Source organism: Carassius auratus, chromosome 11, assembly GCF_003368295.1.
Source record: "Carassius auratus strain Wakin chromosome 11, ASM336829v1, whole genome shotgun sequence".
NCBI lineage: Eukaryota > Metazoa > Chordata > Actinopteri > Cypriniformes > Cyprinidae > Carassius > Carassius auratus.
Window position 1 is genome coordinate 15,463,451 of NC_039253.1, and position 27,808 is coordinate 15,491,258.

General features: G+C 36.9%; 1 protein-coding gene and 1 long non-coding RNA gene across 16 annotated transcripts; one reads left to right on the top strand and one right to left on the bottom strand.

Moving 5' to 3' along the window:
* Nucleotides 1-1,341: 1,341 nt before the first annotated feature.
* On the top strand, nucleotides 1,342-18,342 carry LOC113111170 (uncharacterized). Of its 15 annotated transcripts, XR_003293281.1 has the most exons (26): nucleotides 1,342-1,493; nucleotides 1,745-1,830; nucleotides 3,557-3,713; nucleotides 4,518-4,538; nucleotides 4,629-4,720; nucleotides 4,993-5,091; nucleotides 5,183-5,286; nucleotides 5,561-5,679; nucleotides 5,802-6,065; nucleotides 6,156-6,325; nucleotides 6,425-6,603; nucleotides 6,859-6,935; nucleotides 7,295-7,382; nucleotides 7,463-7,599; nucleotides 7,707-7,843; nucleotides 10,295-10,529; nucleotides 10,912-11,041; nucleotides 11,130-11,400; nucleotides 11,482-11,825; nucleotides 12,506-13,089; nucleotides 13,209-13,323; nucleotides 13,627-13,819; nucleotides 14,026-14,151; nucleotides 14,224-14,399; nucleotides 14,484-14,577; nucleotides 18,206-18,342. It is a non-coding gene; the product is annotated as an uncharacterized LOC113111170 (long non-coding RNA). The 15 variants fall into 15 exon arrangements; XR_003293273.1 differs by having other exon boundaries at nucleotides 14,224-14,577; XR_003293279.1 differs by lacking the exon at nucleotides 18,206-18,342 and adding an exon at nucleotides 2,765-2,913 and having other exon boundaries at nucleotides 14,224-15,749.
* Nucleotides 16,839-27,759, bottom strand: LOC113111167 (short transient receptor potential channel 4-associated protein-like). The gene is made up of 19 exons (XM_026275669.1): nucleotides 27,592-27,759; nucleotides 25,521-25,649; nucleotides 25,301-25,417; nucleotides 24,874-24,928; nucleotides 24,649-24,704; nucleotides 24,417-24,545; nucleotides 23,957-24,158; nucleotides 23,538-23,726; nucleotides 22,038-22,180; nucleotides 21,823-21,954; nucleotides 21,674-21,732; nucleotides 21,481-21,582; nucleotides 21,307-21,390; nucleotides 21,132-21,222; nucleotides 20,914-21,054; nucleotides 20,668-20,779; nucleotides 19,344-19,456; nucleotides 19,029-19,235; nucleotides 16,839-18,642 (listed from the first exon to the last, which is right to left on the bottom strand). Exons 1-19 carry the CDS (start codon nucleotides 27,715-27,717, stop codon nucleotides 18,505-18,507), a joined length of 2,325 nt encoding a protein of 774 aa, XP_026131454.1. The 5' UTR covers nucleotides 27,718-27,759; the 3' UTR covers nucleotides 16,839-18,504.
* Nucleotides 27,760-27,808: the final 49 nt, after the last annotated feature.

The window sequence follows — 27,808 nt, forward strand, 5'->3', positions numbered from 1 at the left end:
GAGATGTTAAACAGCCAACGTTAAGTGTGTTGCTTGTTGCCGCTGAGTGGATCTCTGTAACCTTTATCCAAGCAGGGACCAGGGGGAATTTACAGTGACTACAGCCGCTTAGATGATTGTGGTGCTGAAATCAAAATATAACTCCGAAAACAAGAATTAACTGAGAAAACTTTAAGGAGAAACATGTTCATTATTAATTATTACTGCATTGATTAAAAGCCTGGGTGTTAAGTTGGTGCATAATTGCACACATTTGTTATGGTAACAGCAGATCTGATAATGCCACTATTATCACTAAACAATTTTGAAACCAGGTTGAATAAAAAAAAAAAAAAAAATAGAAACAGAATAGAAATGACAGACAGAAAACAGAAATAGAATAGAAATGACAGTATTCAAAATGAAAAGTAACTCACTAATTGCTTTCATAAATTACTCTTTTTACATAACAGGAAGCCTATTACTTTTGAAGTGAGAAACTGAATTGAAATGTAAGTTAAAAACATGAAATCTGTAACAGATGATAAAACTACAAAATGAATAAAAATAAAACTAGCATTTCCACTTGCTGAAACATCTCAAAATATATTTTTAATTGTTGTTAATATATTTGTTTTTATTGCTGTAATATTATGATTTCTTTTTTGTTTTTAAAAAAGCTGAAAAAAAAATATTATTTAAAATTGGTTCTGTAACTATAGGCCTACTGATTGATAAAAATCTAAATGTAAATAGATTTTTGTAAAAAAAATAAAAAAATAAAAATAACTAGACTATCACACAATCACAATCAGAGTCCTCATACCCTGCAAAATTAAATCCTACTATAAAAATAACAAAGCTTGGGTTTGGGTTAAGATAAAAATGTGGCTTGCCCTTTTGTGTCAGTTTTGGCACATGGTAAGCACCAATAGGCTCTGGAGGAGTGACACATGATCATTTTTGTGACCGTGACCTTGGAGGAGATGATAAAAGGAGTTTGCCCACTCCACCCATTCAGTCCGTGTTAAGGTCAGTTAGCAAATTAAGACTGGACACCTTAACTCGCTTACGTAAACTTGCTTATAATACTATAATAATAATATAAATAATAATCAAAACATTTTTTAAATCTAAAATCTAATTTATCAATATTGAATTGCTTTGTTTTATATAACATAACTTACCTCCTGGAATATACATTTAAACATTGTAATAGTGATTATACCTGCAATGTTTATTACTACAAGTTTGTGTTTTGTATTTATTTTTTGTCAATATATTTTTTATTTTCTTTTTATTATTATTATTATTATTATTTCATTTTTATATGCAAACTAAAATATTTATCTTCTTTTAAGGTTATCTGGAAAGTTTTGCCTTCAGTAAGTAAGGGAGCGGTGGATTTATCATCATGTCGACATTGTTGGATATGAAAGAGTTTGAAGAAGCTGCTCCGTTTCTGCGCAAATCCGACCTGGAGCTGCTGGCAGCGCAAACTGTTGCGTTTGATGGTACTTGAGATACATTTTCAACTGACTTCAGCAAATGTTTTACGGTGGATACAAACACTTCGATTCTCTTTGAAATACTTGCCATCTTGTTTACGCGGGGGATTTTTTGTGTTCGTAATTGCATGTTAGGTTCTTAACTTGTAATGCTGAAAAGGGCATATAGAGGTAAATTCGGTACTGAATGATTTGGATTTCTAACATACAAACCAACGACTTGGATATTGATGACTGACAGCCTCCCTTGTGCGCAGGAAAGAAACGCGCTTGGATACCAGATGAAAAGGACGCATACATAGAGGTGGAAATCAAAGTCATCGTTGAGACCACGGACGGGAAGGTAAAATTAAATTAATCAGGTCAAAACATTATAAGAACATCCTTATTTAACTATTTGTGGGTGTGCCAGAATAAGTGAACTTTTGAATCATTTTTAAAAGTGCTTCTAAATAGTTTAGATCTCAGTTTATAAAATTAAATTGTAATAATCTAATGATTTTGCAATTGGCTAATGGCGATTGCGGTATTTTAATAAATAAATATAGGCTACGAACATGAAATGTTGTTTTGAGTTGAAACTATTTTACATGTAAATTAATTTAAAGCTTTTTAAATAGCTAAGAAAAACAATGTAAAAGACGAACACTGCGTTATATTTAAATATAGGCTTTAGTAGCCTAGTAGAAGCCTAGTAATTTAGTAGGTTAGTATTAATGTACAAACCAAGCTAGTTTTTTTTTTTAAATGATTGAGTTAACTAGCATGTTAATCGGCGATGTAGATTTAAATTTGCATCGTCCACTTTGTATCTTACCGGTTCGACGATCTTCTGATCAAGGAAGGTTTTTTATTTTTATTTTTATTTATTTTTTGAGCTTCCAGCCATTTTTTCACTTTTACCACGTTTAAAATATTTAATACTTTTACACACTTTTAATGGTTCATTCTGCTCAGGCTGTTTGTCATAGTAATTACCGTTTTTAGTCGCCAGATGGCGCCACTAACTATTTTCAATAGCGCTAGAATGAAAAGACAAGGATGGCGGAGTGCTATTAAAGTAGTGCTGGTTTGTTTACATGAGCGACTGCAAGACTATAGAATACCCTATATATATATATGTATATATAGAATAATGTCTTAAAAGGACTTTGGAAATAAATTGATAGCTCAGTGCGCAATTGACCTATAAAAATCTAATATTCCATTTAACAATAGTTCATATTAATTTTTTATGTTATCTATACCCATGCACTGACCATAGTTAACTCCTGCAGTGTTTAACTGCGAAGGAGGATGACGTTCAATAGATGAAACCTCCAAAGTTTGACATGATAGAGGACATGGCCATGCTCACACACCTGAATGAAGCTTCGGTGCTCCGTAAATTAATCTACGAAGGCGCTACAGCAGTTTGATGATCTATGTTGGTACCATCACATCACAACTCAAAGCAAAGAAAAGATCTGCCCTTTCTCACTAGTCTTTGATGCCACAAATAACTTGACCGCAGCATTAAACATAGAGGGGCGGCACTATTCATAGAACTTTACAGTCACAGTAATAAATTTAACACTTGCCTTTGCCAAGGGACAAATACAAGTGAATTCCCTATAGGCATGTCCTTTACAACTGCCACAGTCAAAGTACTTCATAAAGTCATTTAAAGGAAGTTATGTTTTCCTTAAGAGCATTTAAATCATTTAAATTAAATTTGAAAATGTTACATTTTTGTATGAAACAAATTGTATGAATGTACATGAAAAAAGTGAAAGTAGGATAAATATCATTGCCACTTTGACTTTGAATAGAAATAAGGGTACAGATTTTGTACATATGACAGGTGAATATTTTTTGGCTTTGTAATTTAAGCATCATATCAAATTATGTATATACAATAGTATTTTCTATTATCGGCAAGGCTTAAAATACAACCCTGTGCTTCATCTCTATATCCAACAAGTTCTTTGGGCTGAAGAATTGTGTAATTATTATTATTATTATTATTATTATTATTATTATTATTGTGTAATAATGAGATTAATTTTTTTCAAATCTTCTCATCGCAGACATATTCTGGATTCTTCTGTGTGACCGTGAACCCATATAAATGGCTTCCCGTCTACACGACCCCTATAGTGGCTGCCTACAAAGGCAAACGCCGCTCTGTGGCTCCACCTCACATCTGTTCCATCGCTGACAATGCATACAATGACATGTTGTGCAGTAAGTATTACATTAAAGTATTGCTTGTCTCTACCCTCTACAGTAACTTACAGGTGGGATAATTTCAAAAAGGAGTAAGAGACAAGCTCTCTCAGTTTCCCTCAGATCATCTCCCGCTTCTTTTTTTTTTTACCTCTCATGATGGCAAGTGTTTGTTGTTTTCATTTTGAAGTCGCTCCTCATCTAGATGTCCAGCACATTCTTTTACAGTGAAATTACTGTGTATTGTAACAAAGTTTACTGTTTTGGACATCCGGACTCAGATTTGTCTATCCCTACCATTTGCATATGGAAACTAATGTGGCTCACTCTTCTAAGGCACTGGTTTCGAACCTCTGAGGTCATCCAGTTTTTTTCTGTGAAACAAATTTTTTCTTCTTTTCTCCTTTTTTCAGTTTCAAGCAGGCCTAACCTCTTTTCAGCTTTTTGTCTTCATTTTTAAATCCATTGTTCACAGAATTTTTTTTTCTAATTATAATAGGGTGTGGTTGTTAAATATTTTGATGTGAGCTAACAAAATTTTACCCCATTTTTTATTCCTAATCCATGTTTATCTATAAATTTGCATTTTCAGTTATAACAAATTATTTTTTGATCTAAATGTTATCTATTCAGATTGTTGTCTGGCATAGTATAATACTTTTTTACATTTGTAAAAAAAAAACTGCATTATATCGCATTCACATTAAATAATCAGGCTGTCAAATGTAGAATTAAATAATAACAATATAATAACAGATGATGAGAAATATGTGCTATTTTACAAGACAACCATTTTTATGTGTTGTTGTTTTATGTTTTAAGGCCTCTTCCAGTAAAACTGGGGTGAGTATATCTTCACACGTGGGGACATACTGCATAACTGCAACAAATGAAGCTCAAAAACATATCAATTATAAAATTATGTTTCTTAAGGTACTTTAGAAGACCAGATCATTGAAGCTAATCCTGCAATGGAAGCTTTTGGAAATGCCAAGACATTAAGGAACGACAACTCATCCCGTTTTGTGAGTATTTGTCTCAATAAATAGACCAAAGTTGTAGTTTTTGAGTCTAAATTCTGTTTACTTGCAAGTTAAGACCTGTTACCATGTTGTAAAATTAAACTATAAAGCATTGTTGATCCAACCATGGCGTATTTCTTTAAATCCCACTGGCTTCCGCTGACATTGAGATATGTAAGTAAAGGATTCAAAGAATGATGGTGACCCTCCAATTTATGTCATTCCAAAATGTAAAAACTGGCAGTGCAGAGATTTTTCAAATGACTTCTCTCTAGATCTTCTGGAAAAAACCAGAGTGATATTTCAGCAGCCTGTAGAGCGTAGTTACCACATCTACTACCAGATCATGTCACAAAAGAAGCCTGAACTTCTTGGTAAGTTAAATGCTACAATTACAAATTACAAATACAACAATATATTATTGTCATATTATTAATAAATGTATTCTTTACGTGTGGATTTCAGACATGCTTCTGGTCTCTTCAAACCCCTATGTCTACCATTTTTGCTCCCAAGGAGTGACAACGCTGAAGAATATGGATGATGGGCAGGAGCTTATGGCTACTGATGTAAGCTTTAAAATCTCTCATCACCTCTAAAACCATATGAAAAAAAACTACAAAATAATTCGCTTGCCTATCCAACATGCCATGGATATCCTTGGATTCACTCCAGAAGAAAAGTATGGCTGCTATAAAATAGTAGGGGCCATCATGCACTTCGGGAACATGAAATTCAGAGCCAGAGGCTGATGGCACTGAAACTGAGTGTAAATCTAGAATTTAGTTAGTCATTATTACAGTATTACAGTTATCCAAAGCTTAGATTAAATCATCTTTCCAGGTGTTGATAAGGCCTCCTACCTGATGGGTGTTAGCTCAGCAGACCTTACAAAGGGTCTTCTGCACCCCAGAATGAAGGTGGGCAATGAGTATGTGGTTCAAGGACAGAATGTAGAACAGGTGAGAAGTTTGCACAAAATCCTTCCTCATTGGCTGTATGTCTATAGCTACAAAAACAGAATTATTTTGCTATGGCAATAATGCATGTTGAAACCACTGACATTTACTGTTGATCTACTAAGATACAAGGAATAAAGCAGCCTGAGAAATCAGCCTGGTATCCAGGCAACTGTTGCAATCCATGAGTGACAGCTGTGATCTTCATGTGCTCCACACACACTGTGTGGCTCCACCAGGTTAACTATGCAGTGGGAGCTCTGGCCAAAGCCACTTATGATCGCATGTTCTAGTGTTTGGTGGGGCGTATAAATAGGACACTGTACACTGGTCTGCCACGCCAGTTCTTTATCGGAGTGCTGGACATCGTCGGCTTTGAGATCTTTGAGGTGAGTGACTCTCGAAATTCCACACCGCACTTATCTAGATTTCCGTCGGCATTCACACTTGTGCATCTGTCATGTGGATTCTATCAACAGCTCAACAGCTTCGAGCAGCTCTGCATCAATTCACCAATGAGAAACTGCAACAGTTTTTCAACCACCACATGTTCATCCTGGTACAGGAGGAATACAAAAGGGAGGGCATTGAGTGGACCTTTGTTGACTTTGAGCTTGATTTCCAGACCTGCATTGATCTCTTTGAAAAGGTTTTTTTTTGTTGTTGTTGTTTTTTGTACCTAAATCAATGAGATGAAATAAATTAACAATTAGAAAAAATCCCTTCTAAGCTGTTTTCTCTTTGTTAGCCCTTAGGAATCATGTCCATTCTTGAAGAGGAGTGCATGTTCCCTAAAGCTACTGACAACAGCTGCAAGGCAAAGCTCTTTGACCATCACCTTGGCAAATCTGCTAATTTCCAAAAGCCAAGGCCTGACAAGAAAGAAAGTATGAGGCTCATTTTGAGCTAGTGCACTATGCAGGATTGGTGAGTTTCTACCAATAATAGAGCTCCAATGAGGCAGCACTTGATATTACAAGTATTTATGATGCATTTTTAGATTGTCCTTGCTGCTTTTTGTATTGAAAAACAACTTAAGCCAGTCTGTTTGTTGGTTTCCACCAGAAGGTTCTAGGTAGTCTATATGAGAATTATGTTAGCTCTGACTTCATATACAATGAAATATGCCACAATTCTCTTCTAAACCATAAAATACTCCTAAATATAACTTTTTCCTTTTAGCCTCTAAAACAGAAACAAGCGGCAAGGAAAACAGGAAAAAGGCTGCTTCCTTCCAGACAGTGTCACAACTACACAAGGTAGGAATATAACCAGACATTAGTGTACTTGGTGCAAATTAGTTAGTGACAACACATAATCAGATATTCATGGTCATTATAACAAGAAAATCAAAACTCTTCAGTACTGAGAGGGAGGCAGTTAAGACTTGCAGTGATGTTTAGAGAAATGACACATGAACATCACTTTAAGTCTGTGCTGTCTCCTGTTCTCTCTGTGTCCACAAAGAGCATCAACAACTCAGGTAAGTCTAGGAACACATCTGACAATGTTTTGGAGAAGGAAACTTTTGCATATGATTTTGATTGCATTTGATTTGGGCTGTGTTAAAGGCTAGGAACTTCTGAACAACAATGTTTCTGTTTTTTTCCAACTACAGGAGAATCTCAACAAGCTGATGACAAACTTGCGGAGCACTCAACCCCAGTTTGTGCGCTGCATTATTCCCAATGAGACCAAAACACCAGGTGTCGTAACCAATGAGTGCTTCAATACATCCAAACTGATAAGATTATGATGGGAATTACTATATTCCTCCTTTTCACAGGTATTGCATTTATAATTTATAATCAAGTTTGTTGACTGCAGGAAAGCTGCAGATAAACTTCTGGCTTCACTGGACATCGACCATAATCAGTATAGATTTGGACATACTAAAGCAAGTCAGACTTCAGTCAATAAAAGGTTGTTTGCTTGCTTTCAGCCTCAAGCAATGGGACATCAACCACAGGCTAACTCTGTACACAAAACAAAATGGGCTAAATCAACCCGTCTGTGTCTCTGCATTACAGGTGTTCTTTAAAGCTGGTCTGTTGGGAGACCAGGAGGAGATGAGGGACGAGCGTCTGTCTAAAGTTCTCACTCTGCTGCAGGCCACCAGCAGTAGCAAGATCATGAGGATGGAGCTGAAGAAGATTATGGAGAGGAAGTAATACATGATTCTATAAAAATTCTGAAATTAAAATACAGTGGCCCCCAAGAATATTTGGATATTTAAGTCACACTTAAAAATGAATACACGTAATTGCATTAGATAAGATTTCCAACCAGGTTCCAATTTTTTAAAGAAAGATATTTCATAAAAAATGTATTTCCTATAGTTAGTGGAACATCCACCCCACCAAAAAAATTACTTTGACACTTTGAGTTATTCCTGAAAAAAACATAATTTATTTAACCAGTTGAGTTGTTTTACCATTTTCTAATCCATTCAACCAATCTCCGGGTCTGGTGATAGAACATTTAGCTTAGCTTAGCATAGATCATTGAATCTGATTAGACCGTTTGTATCTCGCTCCAAAATGACCAAAGAATTTTTATTTTTGTCCTATTTAAAACTTGACTCTACTGTAGTTACATTGTGTACTAAGATTGACGGAAATTGAAAAGTTGCGATATGGATGATATGGCTGAAACTAGCTGGGAACTATTTTCATGCACTGTGTAATATCACTGCACATGCTGCACACATGGTACGGCAGCAAAGTTCCTTGATTATTACGCCAGAATGAGAGTATAGTTCCTAGCCATATCGGCCCAGGAAATTGCAACTTTTCATTTACTGTTGGTCTTAGTACATGATGTAACTACAGCAGAGTCAAGTTTTAAATAGGAAAGATATAGAAACTCTTTGGTAATTTTTGAGCGAAATGCTAACGGTCTAATCAGATTCAATGATTTATGCTAAGCTAAGCTTAACGTTCTACCGCCAGACCCAGAGATCATTTGTATAGATTAAAAAATGGTAAAACTTAACTGGTTAACTCTAGAGGAGTTGTAAAATAAGCCTATTTTCTAAAAAGTGGAGTGTTCCTTTAAGGTTCAGTCACATTAGCACAATTTCACAAGCAAAAATGTCTAAAGCACATCTCACACAGACATCACTTTCAAACCAAGCATCTTTCTGTTGGTCAGTGCAATTAATTCTTATTGAATTCCTATTGAAAATTACTCAATTTTGACTATGACAATTCACCAAACAACCATAAATGTGCATATATTCTCCATATTCTTGATGCCGTCCCACACAAATATACACAAACTATACTGATATCCAGCAGGTTTACTTCTAATAAAGTTAGCAACAAGCTGTTGCCACATGATATCTCTTAACCCTCAACATATGAGAGGTATTTTGGGGCCATGTGGATGGAGTGTGTGAAGCGTGTGTCTTCAGACATCCATTTGTCCATGTGTGCGTGTGTGGCCGAGACCCTTCATATGCCCCGACACTCTCTGTGAAACGCGAGGTTCTCCATGCCCATATCCATGACCTCCACCCTTCCCCTTATTAGACAATGCAGACGGTGTCCTTAAAGCCCAGAAGCCCAGTGGGTCACCTGACAGCTGCTCAGCCCACTCCCCACTAAAAATACAGTCCAGCACCCTGCTCAAAGGCCTGTTTTGCCAAGGCGCCTGTTCCTCTAAAGGACCACATTGAAAGCATATCTGCAGACTGGCAAAGGATTAAAGCCGCTGGTTCACAGAAGGCATCAGTTTCTAAATAAATATTAGACACTTCACCTTTTGGGTGGCCTGGAGCACAGATGCATGGCAGCTATTTGATCAGACCGAATTCTCTGCCGTCATCCACTAACATATAACCACAGTACTGTGAAAGCAAGCACATGACATCTGAAAGTCGCCCCGTAATAGACTAACTAAAGTGAGCCTCGTTTCATGCATTCATGGACGCAAGCCAGTGGGTCATATGGGGGTGACATAGTCTTCCCAGGATCAGGGTTCTTGTTGTTGACTTAAACTATTAAAATCAATTTCACTAACTGAAGTAAAGTTCAAATAACAAGAAATCAAATATAAATATTAGATCATTAGCAAAACTGTCTTGGCAACTCACTGAATTAAAAATAAGTTTTAGTTGAAGTACTAAACTTACTAAAGCTAAAACTGAAATTAAAACATTAGAAATATAAAAAAATATATATTAAAACAGGATTATTAAAATAATATAATATAATTTATAAAATAAAATTTATATAGCACAACTGCACTCACAGAGACCCGAGTTTGAATCTTGCCTAGAGGGTCTTTGCTGATTCCACTCCCCTCTCTCTATCAAATACTTTCCTTTCAGCTCTCCACTGTCCTCTCGAAATAAAAGGCACAAAAAGAAATAAGAAAATATAAAATAAATGCTAATTCTAAATATTACTAAATACTATAACAGTATAAAATAATACTAAAACAACACTAATGCAGTAATAGTTTGTGGGTTCATGTGGTTAACACATGTAACTGTAAAACTAAAATGAACATTGTATTGTTAAAAACAAGAGGATTGCACCCAAAGCTGCGGCTATATATAGAGCTATATATAGAGGCTGTAAAAATGGAATTATACCCGCCTCTTTTCATTAAGGAGGCTCTTATGATCATCCAGTGGAATATCCGGGCCTTCAACTTCGAGAAGAACTGGCCGTGGATTAAACTTTTCTTCAAAATCAAGCCCCTTCTGAGGAGTGCCGCCACGGAAAAAGAGCTGGTCGCTCTAAAAGAGGAGTTCCTGAAACTAAAGGAGGCACTAGAAAAAACTGGAAGAGAAACAGGTCAGCCTGATCCAAGAGAAGAATGACCTTTCCCTGCAGCTTCAGGCAGTGAGTATCAATGGCAATCATACTGTTTGCTCATAAACACCACAAATATGATGCTAAAGAACTACTCATTATTGCATTTTTATATTTTACTGTGTTACATAAGGGCATTTAGTACAGTGTCATAAAGTTTGCAATTTGGTTTTTGGTTTTAATCGCTGAATGCATTAAAAAAAAAAAAAAAAAAAAAAACGCAAGCTGGAGGATGAGTGCACTTGGCTGAAAAAGGACATTGATGATCTGGAGATGACCTTGGCCAAGGTGGAGAAGGAGAAGCATGCCACTGAAAACAAGCTGAGCCCATTCTTTTGACAAAAATGAAGGACAAGGTTTGTTGTTGAGCCACTGTGAAGTCTGTTAAACTAATTAAAGTCCGTTTTCATAGGTGAAGAATCTGATTGAAGAGATGGCAGCTTTGGATGAAACTATTTGAAAGCTCAGTAAAGAGAAGAAGGCCCTACAGGGGAAGACAAAGTCAACACTCTGACTAAGGCAAAGCCAAGTTGGAGCAGCAGGTAGATGATGTAAGGTGGATAAATGTTAACAGTTTCAAATAAAAGAATAAATCAGAAATTAGTAATACACTATAATTCCATGTTTTAGTTGGAGGGGTCCTTGGAATAGGCGAATGGACCTGGAACAGGCCAAACGCAAGCTGAAGGGCGATCTTAAGCTGGCAATGGAGTCTGTCATGGGCCTTAAAAATGACAAGCAGCAATTAGAGGCAAAGCTAAAGAATTCAGAAAACAACACATGACAGGATGCTCAAAAAAAAAATATTTTGATTCTTAAAATGTCTTTTAAATTGTAAAAACGATTTTGAAATTAACCAGATCAGTTTGAAAAGCTTCAAAAGAAAATCAAGGAACTGCAGGTGAGTCAAACGGGACTGTTTAATTTCTTGAGTTTGTGTTTCTATCAGAACACCTTCGTTCATTCTTTCTTTGTGTTTAAGGCTCGCATTAAGGAGCTCGAAGAGGAACTGGAAGCAGAGCGTTCCACCCGAGCGAAGATGGAGAAATAGCGATGCGAAGGAAGCCAGAGGTGCCACGTCAGCTCAAATTGAGATGAATAAGAAACATGAGGCAGACTTTCTAAAACTCCATCGTGACCTTGAGGAGGCCATACTGCACCGTGAGGCTATGACTGCCGCACTGCGTGAAAAGCATGCAGACAATGTGGCTGAAATGAGTGAGCAAATTTACAAGAGTCAAACAGAAGTTGGAGAAGGAGAGAAGTGAGGCCAAGATGGAGGCAGATGACCTAACCTTCAATTTAGAGCAGCTGGCAAAGAGCAAGGTGGAAAATATGATCCATGTTGCACCACATTCTGATCTAATTTAAATAGTATTAATTTAGCTTTGACTTTAACATTGAAAAATCATGGGATGATTCCAGTTGAGCTCAGGTTTAAAATCTTTTTAGTTATTTGCATGCTCTTAGTTAGTATATTTAATCAAATTATTTCACACAATAAGGTTAAAATGTATTAGGTATCTTGAATTTACAACAAACAACATTTTTTACAGCTTTTATTAACATGGTTTAATGTTAATCTTTAAATTTACTCAAACATTTATACATCCACATTACATTTAGACATTTAGTAGATGCTTTTATCCATAGTGTCTTACAAATGAGGACAACAGAAGCAATCAAAACCAACAAAAGAGCAATAATATGTTAATAATATTATAAGTGCTATGACAAGTCTCAGTTAGTCTAATAAAGTACACAAAGCAGTTGTTTTAATATAATAAATAAAATGAAAACAGAATAGAAAAAGAATAGAGATATCTAGTAATAGAGTTTTTTTTATAATAAATAAAAAGAAGACAAGTACTGTAGATAGATTAGAAAAAGAATAGAGAATGCTAGTGCTAGTGTAAATCACATTAGTGGAAGCACATGTGACCAGTTGTTTAATCTTATGTGCTATACAACTCAGATACTCAATGCATCTTTTGCATACATTTAAGACAAACACACTGTTTGATGACTGTAATCTCCTGAGAGAGCAGTATGAGGGAGAGCAAGAGGGCAAATCTGAGCTGCAGCGTGCACTGTCCAAGGCCAATGCCGAAGTCGCCCAGTGTAGGACCAAGTATGCGACAGACGGCATACAGAAGACAGAGGATCTCGAGGAAGCAAAGTGAGTGTGTGGACTAGAGAGGAAATAATGACTGGCTTCATTGGATCTAAAACTGAACCATTAAATTAAAAAAAATGATAGGAAGAAGCTGGCCGTCTGCCTCCAAGAGGTTGAGGAACAAGTCTAGGCATCAGATGCAAAGTGCTCCTCCCTAGAAAAGACCAAACAATGACTAAAGTCTGAGATTGAGGATCTCGTAGTCGATCTGGAGCACTCTATTGCAGCCGCCGCCGCCCTGGATAAGGGGCAGAGGGAATTCACAAGATTCTGGCTGAATGGAAGCAGAAGTACGAAGAGTGTCAGTCTGAGCTGGAGTCTTCACAGAAAGAGTCTCGTAATCTGAGCACAGAGCTGTTTAAACTCAAGAACTCTTATGAGGAGGCTCTGGACCATCTGGAGAGCATCAAACGGGTGAATAAAAATCTACAGAGTATGCTTTGAACTGCATGGACTATGAGTAGAGAAAAAAACTACAATATATTTATCAGTCACAAAACGTGACTTATCAATACCTTTCATGTTTCTGACAGAAGATTTCTGACCTGAATGACCAAATTGGCCAGGGCAGCAAGACCATTCTCGAGCTTTGAATAGATCAAGAAGGGCTTAGATCTGGAGAAGACTGAAATTCAGGAGGAAGCTGAAGTATGAATCATCTTTGTATCTTCAAATGTTTATAGTTGAAAACCAAAAATACAAAACCTGTCACGTTGTTATTAGACCAGAAAATATACTTAATGTATTGACTTAACCACATGAATAACATATTACATCATTCATGTCAAAAGGAGAAGTATTTTTTATGATTTTATAATTATTATTGTGACATAAAGTGGTAAATTTTGACTGATTATTAAACCATTATTTTCCAGTACTCCATTTCATTATACCATTATTGTTAATACTACAAGGCTTCCTAACTACTGTAACCACTATAAACTTCTCTAGCCATAACCATCAGCGTGCCATAGAGTCCATGCAAGACAGCCTGGACGCAGAAGCAAAATCCTGTAATGAAGCAATCATGTTGCAGAAAAAGATGGAGGGCGACCTGAATGAAAAGGGGCTTCAGCTGAACCATGCAAATCGCTTGGCCACTGAGTCCCAAAAAATGGCCCGCAACCTGCAGACACAGATTAAGGTAAATTAAACTTTTATTATAACAAACATATTCTAATTATTACATCATAATTGTGTTAAATAAGACACAGGTTTAGAATATTTCCATATTAGATGTATGCAAAATTACCTAAGGATTTACCATCAGTCTTTGCAAAAGGCAGTTCTTCCGAGCACTTATGACAAATAATACATAGCCATTTTCCATAATTCTTTCTTTCTCCCCAGAACAAGTCAATGCTTAATAAAAAGAAAAAGTTAGAGAGCGATATCTCCACGTTGTCTAGCGAGGTGGATGATGCTGTGCAGGAGTGCCGAAATGCAGAAGAAAAAGCCAAAAGTGCCATCACTGATGTGAGTGTCTTGCATAGAGAGGGTGTTTTATACTAAATGTTGTGGATGGGAAATTTAATATGACACTTTCAGTGTGCAGGCTGCCATGATGGCAGAAGAGCTCAAGAAAGAGCAGGAGACCAGTGCTCACCTGGAACGTATGAAGAAGAACATGGAGCACCATTAAAGATCTGCAGATGGGTCTGGATGAGGCCGAGCAGATCGCTCTAAATGCAGGCAAGAAAGAAATTCAGAAACTGGAAAGCGGGGTATGAAGTATGAAAAACCTGACTGACTTTAGTGGTGTCTTGCGTTGTGATATAAAGTGAACTTTTAACTTTGCTTTCCTTAAGGTCAGAGACCTGGAGAGTGAGCTTTAATCTGAGCAGAAAAAAAGCAATAAAGAGTCTCAAGTGAATAAACTACGGACCCGGACCAGAGACCCGGGTAGCAAGGCTAGTCCTAAGGCTTGTAGCTCTTGCCTACAGCAACTTCATGACATCTCTTTGATTTGAAACTTTTAAAGATAAAACACAGCCCTTCCTTAAACTCTCTTCAGGATATACACGGGCTTTTGCACAAAAGAGTAGTGTTTAAATTTTATGTGTTTACAATGAATACATGTTAACCACTTGCCTCCTTTGCAGTCAAAAGTGACGGAAGCTTTCAAATACAACTTTTTTTTTTTAGGAAAATCATTTTGAGGAAATTTTTTGATATTGTGCAACATTTAAACAATTTTAATGAGCTATTTTCTCCATTAGAAATAATTGTATTTCTTTATTTACTATTTTTTTTTAAATGCAATATTTCACATTAATACAGAGTGAAGGCTTTTTTAAAGTCAGAATTAAGCCATCATATTTTAAAAAATAAAAACGTGTGTAACCTCTTCCATTAGCACCCTGTATAGATATATACAGAGACTTTTGGATTCCCATAGTTATCTAGACATCATTTTTTAATTTTTTAGGTTTCGCATTTAGATTACCTCTTGTCGAGGTATAGATATTTTTGGGTAGATACATATCAGGTTTTACATTATGATTACAGTCAAACATTAAAATCTTGTTAAAAAAGAAAACACATAGAAAGCATTTTTGTTACTCAGCATTTGATAATTAAAAAATCTAGCAAAATTAGGAATGGATAGTGATATTTCAAAACACTTTATACAAACATTTTGTAATTAATTTATATTTTATTAAAGGGCTGTTTCATATATTTTTAAAATTTGCTCTGTTACAGTCTTACCAGTTAATTTCTGTGTATATATATATATGTGTGTGTGTGTGTGGGTGTCTATTTAGCATTCCTGATATTCTAGAGTCACCCCTTGATTCCTGTACACTTTTTTTCAGACCAGTGGCTTATTTGTAGTTTTTTTTTTATCACCAAAAGATTTACTGAGTTTTCAGTTTTATTTTATTCCATTTAGTTTAATTTTTATTTTTTTTCAATTAATTTCCTATGTCTGTCATTTTTGACAGCGAAGAAGTTAAGTGTGACTATTTGCTAATGTGACAAAAAGTCACCAAGTGTCATCTCATTCCGATGACGCAAAGATTTGTAAAATTTCATAATAATAATGATAATAATAATAAAAAAGTTAAAATCTTTCTTTTACTGTCTATGGTTAAAATAAGAAAAAAAAGGGGGCTCTCAATAGTCTTTCCTGTTATTCTGGTCGATATGGCAGTTGTCGTGATCTTATACTGACACCTAGCGCGTGGATGCAGCATCACAAATACGCAAATATCAGACTAAACATGATTTTAAACATTTAAGTATTATAATTGTAATAATTTCTTGTGGTGTTTATAATCAAATATGCATTTAGGAATCTTTAAGATTACTTACAACATAACTGCAACGCATTTTATGGACAGTTTCGTGAACCTTGGAGAGGAGGTCATTCTGAATTTGCTGCAACAATCTGGTGCTTCTGAATCAACTACTGTATGTTTTGTTGTTAGTTTAAGTATTTGTTATTAAGTATTGAATGTTCAGACGCAGAGTTTTGTGTGTGTGAGTGAGAGAGAGAGAGAGAGAGGGGGTCATATAGGGGAGTCAGCTGTCTTAACCTGTCTCTTGTTTACTGCAAACTCAGGCAATTCTGTTCCCCTTTCGGCTTGAACTGATGGTAAAACTAACGATATTATTAAGTCTATTTACATTTATTTTGAAAGATAAATGTCTAATGGAAAGGGGCTACATTTCCAACTAGTGCTTGTGGTGTTTGGCCAATCACAATGCACTGGGTCAGTTGGCCAATCAGAGCAGCCTTCGCTTGTCAGAAGGAGGGACTTTGTAAAAAAAGTTTTATTTAGGTCTCATTCCTCTCCATATATGAAAAAGCCTTAACTGAGAAAATTTTCATTTTTAAGGGGTCATATAATGCTTTTTTAAAAAGATAATTATATGACCCCTTAAAAATGAAAATTTTCTCAGTTAAGGCTTTTTCATATATGGAGAGGAATGAGACCTAAAAAATACAATTTGTTTTTTTTTTTTTAAATGCTGCATATGAACCATTTTCTTTCACATTACATACCTGTAGTCTAGAGAAAAAAAAAGAAAAGAAAATATTTTTTGATTTGCTTTTACATAAAAAAAAAAGCAGCAGTGTATGATTTATATTCAAACTGTAATAGATTTCTACAAGATGAAGCAATTGATTTTGGAAAGCATAAAAAAAGCAAATCATCCAACCTCAACTGTCAAGAGGCAAGATATTGAATTCCATTTTATTTAAAGCATCAAGTTTACTGGGCTTGACATGGTTCTCATTTATGACTAAATCCATCCAGACAGAGCTACATAAGAAAATGCAGGTATTTAAACCCAAACCCAACCCATGCAAGACATGACCCAAGGGTCGTGGATGATGAAGATACATTCAGATCCTTTGTGTTGATGTAGCAACCATTCTAATCAGAAAAAGCACACATTCACACTACTGCTAATATTACAACTGTACACATTCCTGGGAACGAACAGTGACCAAAAAACTCATTCATTATACCTTTTTATATGAATTGTATGATATAGTTTTGCAAACGCAAAGCACTGTGACACAGTATAAGCAACCAATATAAAGAAAGAACTGGCGAACATCCACAGGTAAAAGCCATCAACTCTTGTGAAACATTTAGTCACGTATACAGAGGAACTTTTGCATACACAGTGAACTCAGGTGCACCAGAATAAAAGCCGCAGCATGCTTAACCTATAGGAGTGGGTTAAAAAAACAACACCAATGAAACGAGGTAGTTGATTGGAAGTTTCTAGTTTAGCGCTTCTAGTCTAGCTCAGCTACCACATCCAGCTCGAAGCGACCGCAGCAGAGCAGCACCTTCGCAAGGGTCCCGGCCACCAAACGCCAGAGCCTCGTGTTTGAGTGCAACACAGATTGTCAAGAGCTGAGGCCTGTAAAGTTAGAAGGTGGTGATTTAGTGGTTTGCTACAGAACACATGACAGATGGCAGCATGGAGGTCAGGGCTAGCTGGATATTCAGGACCATAGTGTGAGTGAACCTGCATAGTTTAACACCTTCAGTGCCCACAAGATATGAAGTGTTTCACTGTGAGAAATAAAACAAAAGGGACATAGCTATTTTTTAAAATTACTACAAAAAAAAAATTAAAAATACAAACTCGAGATCTCTTATTTCATATGTGCTAGATAAAACCTAACAAAAGGAGAGAAGCAATGGAGAAAATGAAAAGAAAACAGGTTTATGGCGTAAGAGAGCAAAATTACAAGAGAAATATGAGAAAATAAATAAGAGTTGTCCAAATTTATCTTCAGTTCTCCGTCATCTACACTGTACAAAGATTTTGACATCAATCAGTTAAGCATGAGAGTCGCTCATCACCTGACAGCTTGGCAAAGTATCATCAAAGCCTTCGTTCAACAATCCAACACTTCCTGCTTTGCTTTTCTAAACTAAATCACAGAGAAAATCTCTTTAAAGGCCGACTGTGCAACTCATAGATCACCCTCATTCGCAGATGCATCTTTCCAATCCATTTAGCCTAAATATTTTCATCTTTGTATATTTCTCTTTAAAAGGCCCCAAACGATTTCCCCGAAAGAATGCCACCGAAACACAACAAGACAGTTTCAGGTCAGAGGTTCGGCTCTGGATTGAGCTGTCCGGGTACGGTGTTCCCTCTCAGTGAATGACAGGACAGGCAATCCTTCGCGGGACGTCCTTCGTTGCACCGTGACCTGGAGATGAAAAAGTGGAACATGGGCACCAAGTAGAGAATGGACAGCTCACTGAGCCGTAGCATGCAGTCGGATGAGGCGGGAGGCTGTTCTATACGCTCTCTGGACCGCAAGTCCCTCCCCAAGCCCACTCGCAAGAGTCAATCCTCTAGAAGGTCCCGGTCTAGCTCCATGTAAGGCTCATCTATGTAACCGATAATGGCACAGGGAGAAGTCCTGTCCTCACCAAGCAGTACTGAAACGGTCTCCTTCCAGAAACTGAAGGGAATACAGGAGCTCTGGAAGAAAAAAGTGAAGATTATATTATATTATACAAAAGCAATGTTTCTCGAACCAGGTTTACGGGTTTGGAATAACAAATGGGTGAAAAAATTGTGACAATTTGTATTGCTGGGTGAACTATCCCTTTAAGGCTCTTGGTTTCAATTTAAGCCCTTTAAAGGCCTTTGTCTGTGGAAGGCCTAAGACTTTCAGATCCACAGGAACCCTGTATAAATGTGCAGCTCTTTATGTAAAAAAAGGCCATATGACCAGAGAATCATAAACATGTGAATGTGTTGTGAAATTATTGAAGTATTTCATACCCTTATTTTTTTGGAACCCCTGACTTAAAGGTTAAAGGAAGAATGCGATACAGTTAAATATAAAATGGGTTCACACTCACATTCTCCAGGCAGGTGCTGTCCTTGTCCTTGTTGAGGTAGTGGTGCTGCCAAAAGCGCAGTAAGTTGTGGAAGTTATTGAGCAGGCAGCCGGGGTATTTCTCGGCGTATTCCTTCTCCCGCAGGGCGTTCAGGTAAAACGGGAGCTTGCCTCTCCTCCGGGCCAACATCAGAATCACCAGGCTGGTGTTAAGACAGCTCACATTCTCCTGGGAGAGCAACCAGAAAAACAAAAGGAGGAAAAAAACACAGGAATAATTATCAAGGAGGCTTCAAATGAGACCAGCAGGGAGAGGAGATGTGCACTATGGTCTTGCCTGTGTGAGGGTCTGCACGTTGATGATGTTAACCAGCCTAAAAAGGAAGGACAGTCTGTTCTCCACTCGAGCCATGTAAGACAGCAGACAGCACTCAGAGAGCACTTCAACCACTGCAGAGGCACAAACACAGACTTAAATAGACACTGCAATTTTAAAAACAAAGCACGGACAATCTTTGGAAATCCATGTCTAATGCTCTGAACCAACTTCTTTTTTGATTAAGCAATTTACCTGATCTTTGAAAGTGAGCAGATTTTAGTTACCTAAGAAAATATCATCTTCCCTTCAGAATTTTCCTAGAGACATCAAGATTTCTTACACTTAATTAACACAGGATGAAATATTAAATATACAAGTAAAGTGACTGGCATTATGAATGATAAATATTGTGATTAATTTAATGCACTTTTAATTTGACTATTAAAGACTTAGCCTAAATCAGACTAGTGAGCAAGAGAATGTGAAGACAGGTGTGTGATCTCCAATCTTTAAGTTGTAAAAACTGGATTAGACTTGGAAAGTTCAATTTGCTTTTGCGAATCAGGATCAGATTTACTGAAACTGATGAGAATTGAAATGAAGTCTATTTAAACCCTTGTGTTGAAAATGTGCAATTTTACATGAAATACTGTTTTAGTAAAACCAGTATGGAGATGCATACTACAAGATGCAAACAAATAAGTGGGAGAAAAAGGTAAGAACATCGCGTGGATCAGGGGCATGCTCCACACGGAGTTACTACAAGCTCAGTTGTAGTTACTTCAAGGTGTTTTTACATATTTTATTCTCTTATATGTCCAAAACTGTATTTTTTCACAAAACACAGAATTCTTTTTTTAACATCTTTTTTAAAAAATCTAGATTTAATATATTTGGTCAAAAACCCAAGTTATAAAAAATGAAGTGTTATAAAGGCTTTTTAAGAAAATATTGGCTTATTGGACGGCAACGCTGACCAAACAAACAAACACTAACCATATACCATTACACAACCACCAATATTGTATATATTTTTTAATTAAATGTATTCCTGATGACAAAGTTACATTTTTTCCATTAATCCAATCTTCAGTGTCACACGATCCTTCAGAAATCATTCTAATATACCAATTTGTGCGGTTTCATATTTTTATGGAAAAAAACAAATATACATGATTTATTTATTAGTGATTATTTGATGAACAGAAAATTCTAAATAACAGCATTAATTTTAAAGTGATTTTTTTACCACCTTTCAAACAATTCAATGTATTGTTGGTGAATGAAATATTTTTTTTTAGCTTCATCACTAACGATCCAAGAGTACAATTGCATGATTTACCTTTCACGTCTTCTGTCTGGCTCTCAAAGCGATCTAGAGAGAGGACGATGCATCGCACGAGCATGTTGGAGTCCACCAGAGAGCTGTTGATCTGAGTAAGGAACACCTGGAACTGAAGGAGACACATTACATAACCAAAGCCATGGACAGGTTGTTTATCACCAGCTTTCACTTCTCTATTACTCTACAGCCTCTACAATAAATCAGAAATCGTATATGTGACCCTCTTTTGGCTGCTGCCAGTACCTTTTCTTCGGTGTTGACGTATTTGTTGAATCTCTTGAAGGCATCAATGTTGAACTTCATAAGCTCCCCGAGCAAATCAAAGTAGCTTTGCAGGACATCTCTGGACTTGCAGCCGCTGTCGATGATGCAGAAGAGGATGTGCTACAAATCAAAGACAGAATTAGACTACTACTCAAGTAAAAACATTATGACACACAAGCTTGTATGAACGTTTTTACCTCCAGCAAGCCTCTCTTCAGCAGAAACATCTGGTCTGCATATGAGGTGGCCCCTCTGAGGAAGCTCTCAACAGCTCTGGCCTGCCAGAACCTTCAGAGGGAGCATGTGTCACTATGACTTATGTGGCATTTCAAAACACATTTAACCAAAATCATTCAGAACCCAGTGACTCACCTGAAGGAAGAGTCTGGCGGTTCTCTTTTCATAACGGTGAGGAGCCGTGTGAGAAGCCCTTTTTTACCATCACACACTAAACTCCTAAAAGACACCACACACCAGACAGATTGTAATATCGTATAGAAATGATGGATATTAGCATGTAAATGATCATTTCATTCTGAATACTACCTGTCGGTGTTTACTAGAGCCTCCACCTCAGGGATGTTTGCCTTTAGGGAGATGGCACTCAACTCATTCAGCTCCTGAGCGTTCAAAAGTAGGTACTTATTCCTGAGGACAAAAGAATAAATGAATAAATGTGTTGTTCGGTCAATCTACAGGTAGCTGGCACGCCACTGAAAGCTCACACAATCTAACTTACTCATGGTGGTCACTAAAGCTCTGCAGGAGCCTCAAGAACTGGATTTTAAAGGAGATTTCCTGTGCAATAAACAAAAACATAACATGATCAATGAGAGTTATGGGAAATAGAATATTTCGAACGAGCGGATAGACTATCCCAAAGTTCACCGGGCTGCAATCACAGTTTTCATTCTGTCCATGAACCACGTGATTAGAGGTGGTGTATTTCCTCCAAATGAGCTTGTCGAAAAGGTTATTGAGTCCAGGAATCAAACGAAACTCTGCCAACATTTTATGCACCTAACAGATATGATAAACAAAGAAGGGAATTACAACATAAATCAGCACTAAGCAGATCCTTTACTGACAAGAAAGGCTCTTGCCTGGTTTCGCTGTCGGCCCATGAGAAGGACACACAGCACGTAAAGCACTTCCACCTTATACATGATCTCATGGACGATCTTCATGGACTGTGGCAAACGGTGCCTCAGAGGGATAGAGGCCAATGAGCTCTCATCAGATGATTCTGTGAGGAAAAAAAAAATATAAAGAAATGCATTTCATTTAGCAAAGACACATTAATCAAATAAAGATGGTACAAAAAATTATAATGGTGCAAAACATTTGTTTCAAATAAATGCTGTTGTCTAGAATTTTCTATTTGTTGTAGGGTTAGTTCACCTCAAAATGAAAATTCTGTCATTAATTACTCACCCTCATGTCATTCCAAACCCGTAAGACTTTTGACAGCAACTCAGCTGTAATGTTCCCAGGAACAGAAACGTAGCAAGGACATCGGTAAAACAGTTCGTGTGACATCAGTGGCTCAACTTCCTATTTTGTGTAGCTATGAGAATACGTTTTGTGCGCAAAAACAAAAATAAAATGCATTATTTAACAATTGTTCTCCCAAGAGTTAAATTTTCGGCCATTTTGGAGTTCCCAAGAATTTTACCAGCCAGCATTGTTTATGTTCGGGGGGGGGGGGGGGGGGGGGGGAGCGCACATGAACATAATCAGCGCATTCAGCGTGGTTTATGCTTCGGGAAAAGCACGCGTACGTGTTGTGATTCTCTCCAAAATGCTGGAAGACAGTAACTCTAGGAATTGTTGAATGAAGTTGTTTTTATTGTTTTCTTTGCGCACAAAAAGTATTCTCATAGCTTCACAAAACTGAAGTTGCGCCACTGATGTCACATGGACTGTTTTACTGATGTCCTTACTACGTTTCTGGGCCTGGGGACATTTATAGCAGTTGCATTGCTGTATGAAAGGTCAGATAGCTCTCAGATTTCATAAGAAATATAAGGTCTCACAGGTTTGGAATGACATGAGGCTGAGTAATTAATTACAGAATTTTTATTTAGGGGTGAACTAACCCTTTAAAGAATCCTACCAGAAAACGCATGAACATTTCCAGAAAAAAAAATATTAAGCAGCAAAACGGGTTTCATCTGCGATGACAAAAAAGGTTTCTTGAGCAATAAATCAGAATGGAATGATTTCTCAAGCATCGTGTGAAACTGAAGACTGGAGTAATGGCTGTTGAAAATTCAGCTTTGCATTACAAGAATAAAATCACATTTCAAAATATATTCAAACAATATTTCACATATTACTGTTTTTACTGTATGTTTGATCAAATAAATGCAGCCATTGTAAGAGACTTCTTATATACAAGTTAACATCTTGAAGTGTGTATATAAGTGGTAAAATGATCTCTTTAGGGGAAAAAGCTAAAATATTAGGTGGAATATTAAAATTAACATGTTATATTCTGCATAATCATTACCAATCACTAAAATTCTCAATTAACGTCATTTCTCATTCATTGTTGCTGCCAGTGCACACCTGACTCTGTGAGTGTGATGTAGCGGTCGTACCTGTGCTACTGTGCTCGGCTTCATCTGTTGCTATCTGCATGAGCGCATCCAGCACAAGAGTGTTGTCGAGCCAAGTGTACCATTCCTCCAGTTCCTGCAGAAAGTTTGATGTTCCAGTCGCCTCGGACACCTTCCGTGTGGCCAACTTACAGAGACGCTCGATGAAGCTGGGGATGTTCAGGAGTGTGACTGGAAAAGATTTCATTGTGTTTTCATTATTGATGCCCTATTAACCCGAACCCCATGAATAAATCCCTTCCAGAATACTCTGCGTTTATACACACTGGAAAGTAGCAGCGTATTGAAAGCAAAAAGCTGGAGTTTCCCTTTAGCAATGACCTTATTCTCCACAAATCCTCCATCACTACTGCACCGTTCTTTGTGGCACTAAGTAAACTCACAGTTTGTAATCCACCTACCCTGGTTGACCTCGGCACGTGAGGGGCTGGTATTGCGTTTCTGCTGTGCATTTTTAGCCAGCAGTGTGTGTTTGTCATCGTTCCCCACGTCTGGCTCAGAGATGGTGACGGAGAGAATACGACAGAAGTTGGCGAGCTGCTGCTGGTCAAAGCTCTGAACCAGTCCTGACAGGTTTGGGATCCACTCCAGCTGAATCATCTCCTGTTATGAACCATCATTAACCACCGTCAGATATTAGGGGTTACATATCCAGGATGATTACAGCAATTCATTATTAGGTGGTTTTTTTTTTTTTTTTAGATAAGACAAATATTCATAATCGTCACAATGGATTTCTGAGCATGTCCATAGTATCAAGATAATAAATCCAGGGCTATTAAAATTTATCAGCAGCTTCATAACACAATATAATTAAGGAAATGAGGTTTGCAGTTGCAGCTATATAATATTAGCACGGACCTTTTTGACTCCAAGAATATCCTCAATTAATGTAGCGGTCTGCAAAAAGGTCTTCTTGTTTGTCATCAGCGTGAAGAGAAATAACACGAAATCATCCCTCGATGCCAAGATTTTTGTGACTCCTTCCGTCTGCAGGAAAACAAGTGCACTTACTGAACTCATGAACTGATCACGTGGATTTTAGTCATGCTTGTGTTCAATTTCTAAATGAGAAGGAAGGCTGAATACATACACATATGCAGCAATTGTACAGCACACTGAGACAGTCCTTCACCAAGTCATCGTTCACTACAAGCAGTTCAAAATTACATTAAAAAAAGATTCATTTATACATCTGAAGACATAAAAACATATCAATGGTTACTAAAATAAGAGAAGATAAGTTATTTTTAATGCATGTAAATATATTTTTATATTCCAAAATAATTTTTGTTCATAAAATCTCTAGTAAACTTACTCTTGGGTTTTTGTAGCGTAGTCAGAGTGGGTCTCATCAGAAGCTCCACCAGCAGCTAAGATGACAAACAATCAGTCAATGAACTCGTCTATGGCTGCAACTAACATCTATGTTGATAAATACAGTAAATTAATCAGCCAATTACTTACCCTTGGATTAAACTAAAGTTCATTTTATTTTACTGCATGTCACTGAAAAAATATTTTCCCCTATTTCCTCCTCCACTATCAAATAAACACTACCCTCATACTGACAGATAAAACTAAATAAAATTAAGTTTATGTATACATGTAATAAACTTTATTGCTTTCTGTAGAATTCTGCACCTACAGATTCAGTGAGTCTGCCGATGTTTTTTTTCCTTTAACAATGTGTAAACAAGTAGAATTGTTGTATTTTTACACTTAGGAATTCTATTAACACTCACATCTACACCTCCAAACAGGTCAAAGGTGTATGTGTTGGGAAAGGTGGACTCCTGTGCCGTCTTTCTGTCCTCTGTCACAAAAGACATGGCCTCCATAGACAGCAGGGATGACAGTTCCTGTATCAGAACAGTAAATTACGAAATACAGTTACCAAGAGGCTTTAAACCGGTTTGTAAGATATGAGTTAATATAAGAAGCGAAGAGAGAAAGAGCCCTCACCTTCAGGACAGTGTGTGTGCGGGTGAAGTCACTGTTTAGGTGGCTGCTCTCGTACAGCTCTTGGAGTAAGACTGGAATCCCGTGCCATTTCGCCCTCTTATCTCTCTCCTGAAGAAGAGCTTCTGGGAGCTGGAACAAAGAATAAATGCTAACTAGATTTGCATTCCCTTAAAGAAATACCAGTTCTCACAAGTCAGCCAAAAAAAAAAAAAGTGCTAGACTTTAGGCTTTAATTCTTAAATGCTATACAAATTCTGCATCACAGCTGCCTTGCCACTGTCATGACACTCAACATATACATCTCTATTTCTATATACACATTACACATTCATACACACATAATCTAAAGTAACTTTAAAGAGAATAGAGACATATCTACAAACAATATATATATATATATTATGCACACACACGTTAAATTATAATATGCACAATTCATTTAAGAGTACAATTATAACTAGACAGTTACATATGCATTAGTTATCAGTACTGATAAATGTAAAATTTAACACATTGAAACTAAAACTAGTTTTTAATAGCATCAATTTGTTGAATACGCTGCCTTACAAAACAAGTAAAAAATAAAATGCATTTGCATGTTTGACAGCTAATGACAATAATGAAATGCTATTACCGGTACAATGAATTTACATGTGCATTACTCTGGAGGTTGCAAAGTTCTCTTTACACACACACAGCACTGACAATCAAATGCAAAAGACATGTAAAAACAAGCTATATCCTTTGCATTTAATTTTGTGAAAGCTCTACACCCTGACACACAGCTAACATATTCATTTAGTTAATTAAGAATTACAGTATTTATTCCAGGTTGTCTAGTCTCATGGAACTTGCGATTAGGTTTGTGTATTTTTTATTACACATAATGCTTATATAGTGTTTAAGTCATAAATATTGATATTGATTGAAGTCAAATAACTGTAAGATTCACGTATGAACTAAAGTAGGTCCTCTACCTTTTCACATATATAAAATACATGACAAGTTAGTCAGGAACTAGTAATACTATTAATAATATTAACAAAAAAAAAAAAAAAAGGACAAAAACATAAGGCCAATCTGTATGGTTTCTGCATGCACAACAAACTGCACCTCAATTAGGATCAGTTTCTAGGTTATTTGGAAACATTTACCAACCTGTCACCAGTCTAAGATTATACTAATAGGTCCTAACTTATTAAGCAGAGAGTGTCCAATTATGTGCATGAAGAGAAAGTGAAACCTATGGGGTTTAATTTGAAGTTCCCAGGCTCAGATCCTGTCCAACTCAACGGGGCATCTTACATAATTCGAGGCCTGAGCCAGCAAAATATCACTGCCTGTTCCAATACCCCAAACTAAATTAGTGCAATTTGCTGTTTAGGCCTGTGACGGGCCAAAACTGCATAATAACATCTATAACAAACCATCTCTGGCGTCTACGTTTAATGTCTCAAACCTACACTACATAAAAAGCCAATCTGTCTAACTCATGCATGTGGACTATCTTGACAGCAAGTATTATTATTTTTGGTTACATGATATCCAAAAGCTTCCATAATGGTCAAAAATGCTGTTAGGTAACGTCATGCAGCTCAGTAGGATGTGAGACACAACCAGTGTTTACTTGAAAACAGCTGATCGATTATAAACATTATATGATTACAGATAGATCTGTGCGTGCTTATACGTGATAATTATTCATACATAATTATACGACTCCATGTGTCGGAGCCTTCAATTGGAATGTATTTGAACCGTATTTAAAGCCTCGTTTAAGCCAAATAATTACCGGACAGTCAAAGTCAAGAACAACCTAACGTTAGCGTTAATTAGTTAACGGCCAGTTGTCATTCTCCGGTTACGTGGTTTATTTTTAAACTATATTTTAGCGTTTGACTTCACATGTATTAAAAGATCACTTAAACTGCTTCTAGATTAAAGTTAAGTGTCACACCCGTCCGATTTATTTTGTTTCTTAACTTAAATCAGGTTGATCGACGGGTCAGACCATAAAGCGGATCCCTGACAGAGGCTTTTCGGAGTCAGTAGCACAAACTCTCCGGTTTACCTGCGTCCCTCTGCTGAAGCCCCGGCCTGCGATCTGACTCTGCCTTAATTTGCTGACAATATTTCTGTTTCGAGTCCGTTTCTTTCCTCCCATCCAAGGGGACTCGGGCCCCAGTACCGTCGCCATTACTTCGTCTTCCTGAACTGCTCCAAACAGGAAGTTAAAATCGTTCAGCCTTCGACGCTCACTGGTGTGTATTGAGCGCCCTCTTGTGACC

What these genes read in the sequence shown, in the direction of transcription:
- LOC113111167 (XM_026275669.1), bottom strand. Translation starts at nt 27,717, where the DNA reads ATGGCGACGGTACTGGGGCCCGAGTCCCCTTGGATGGGAGGAAAGAAA. An exon ending in AGCCGAGCACAGTAGCACAG is followed by an intron (nt 22,181 to 23,537) that starts GTACGACCGCTA and finishes TTTTCCTCACAG; the next exon opens with AATCATCTGATGAGAGCTCA. An exon ending in ACGTGCAGACCCTCACACAG is followed by an intron (nt 19,236 to 19,343) that starts GCAAGACCATAG and finishes TTGCTCTCCCAG; the next exon opens with GAGAATGTGAGCTGTCTTAA.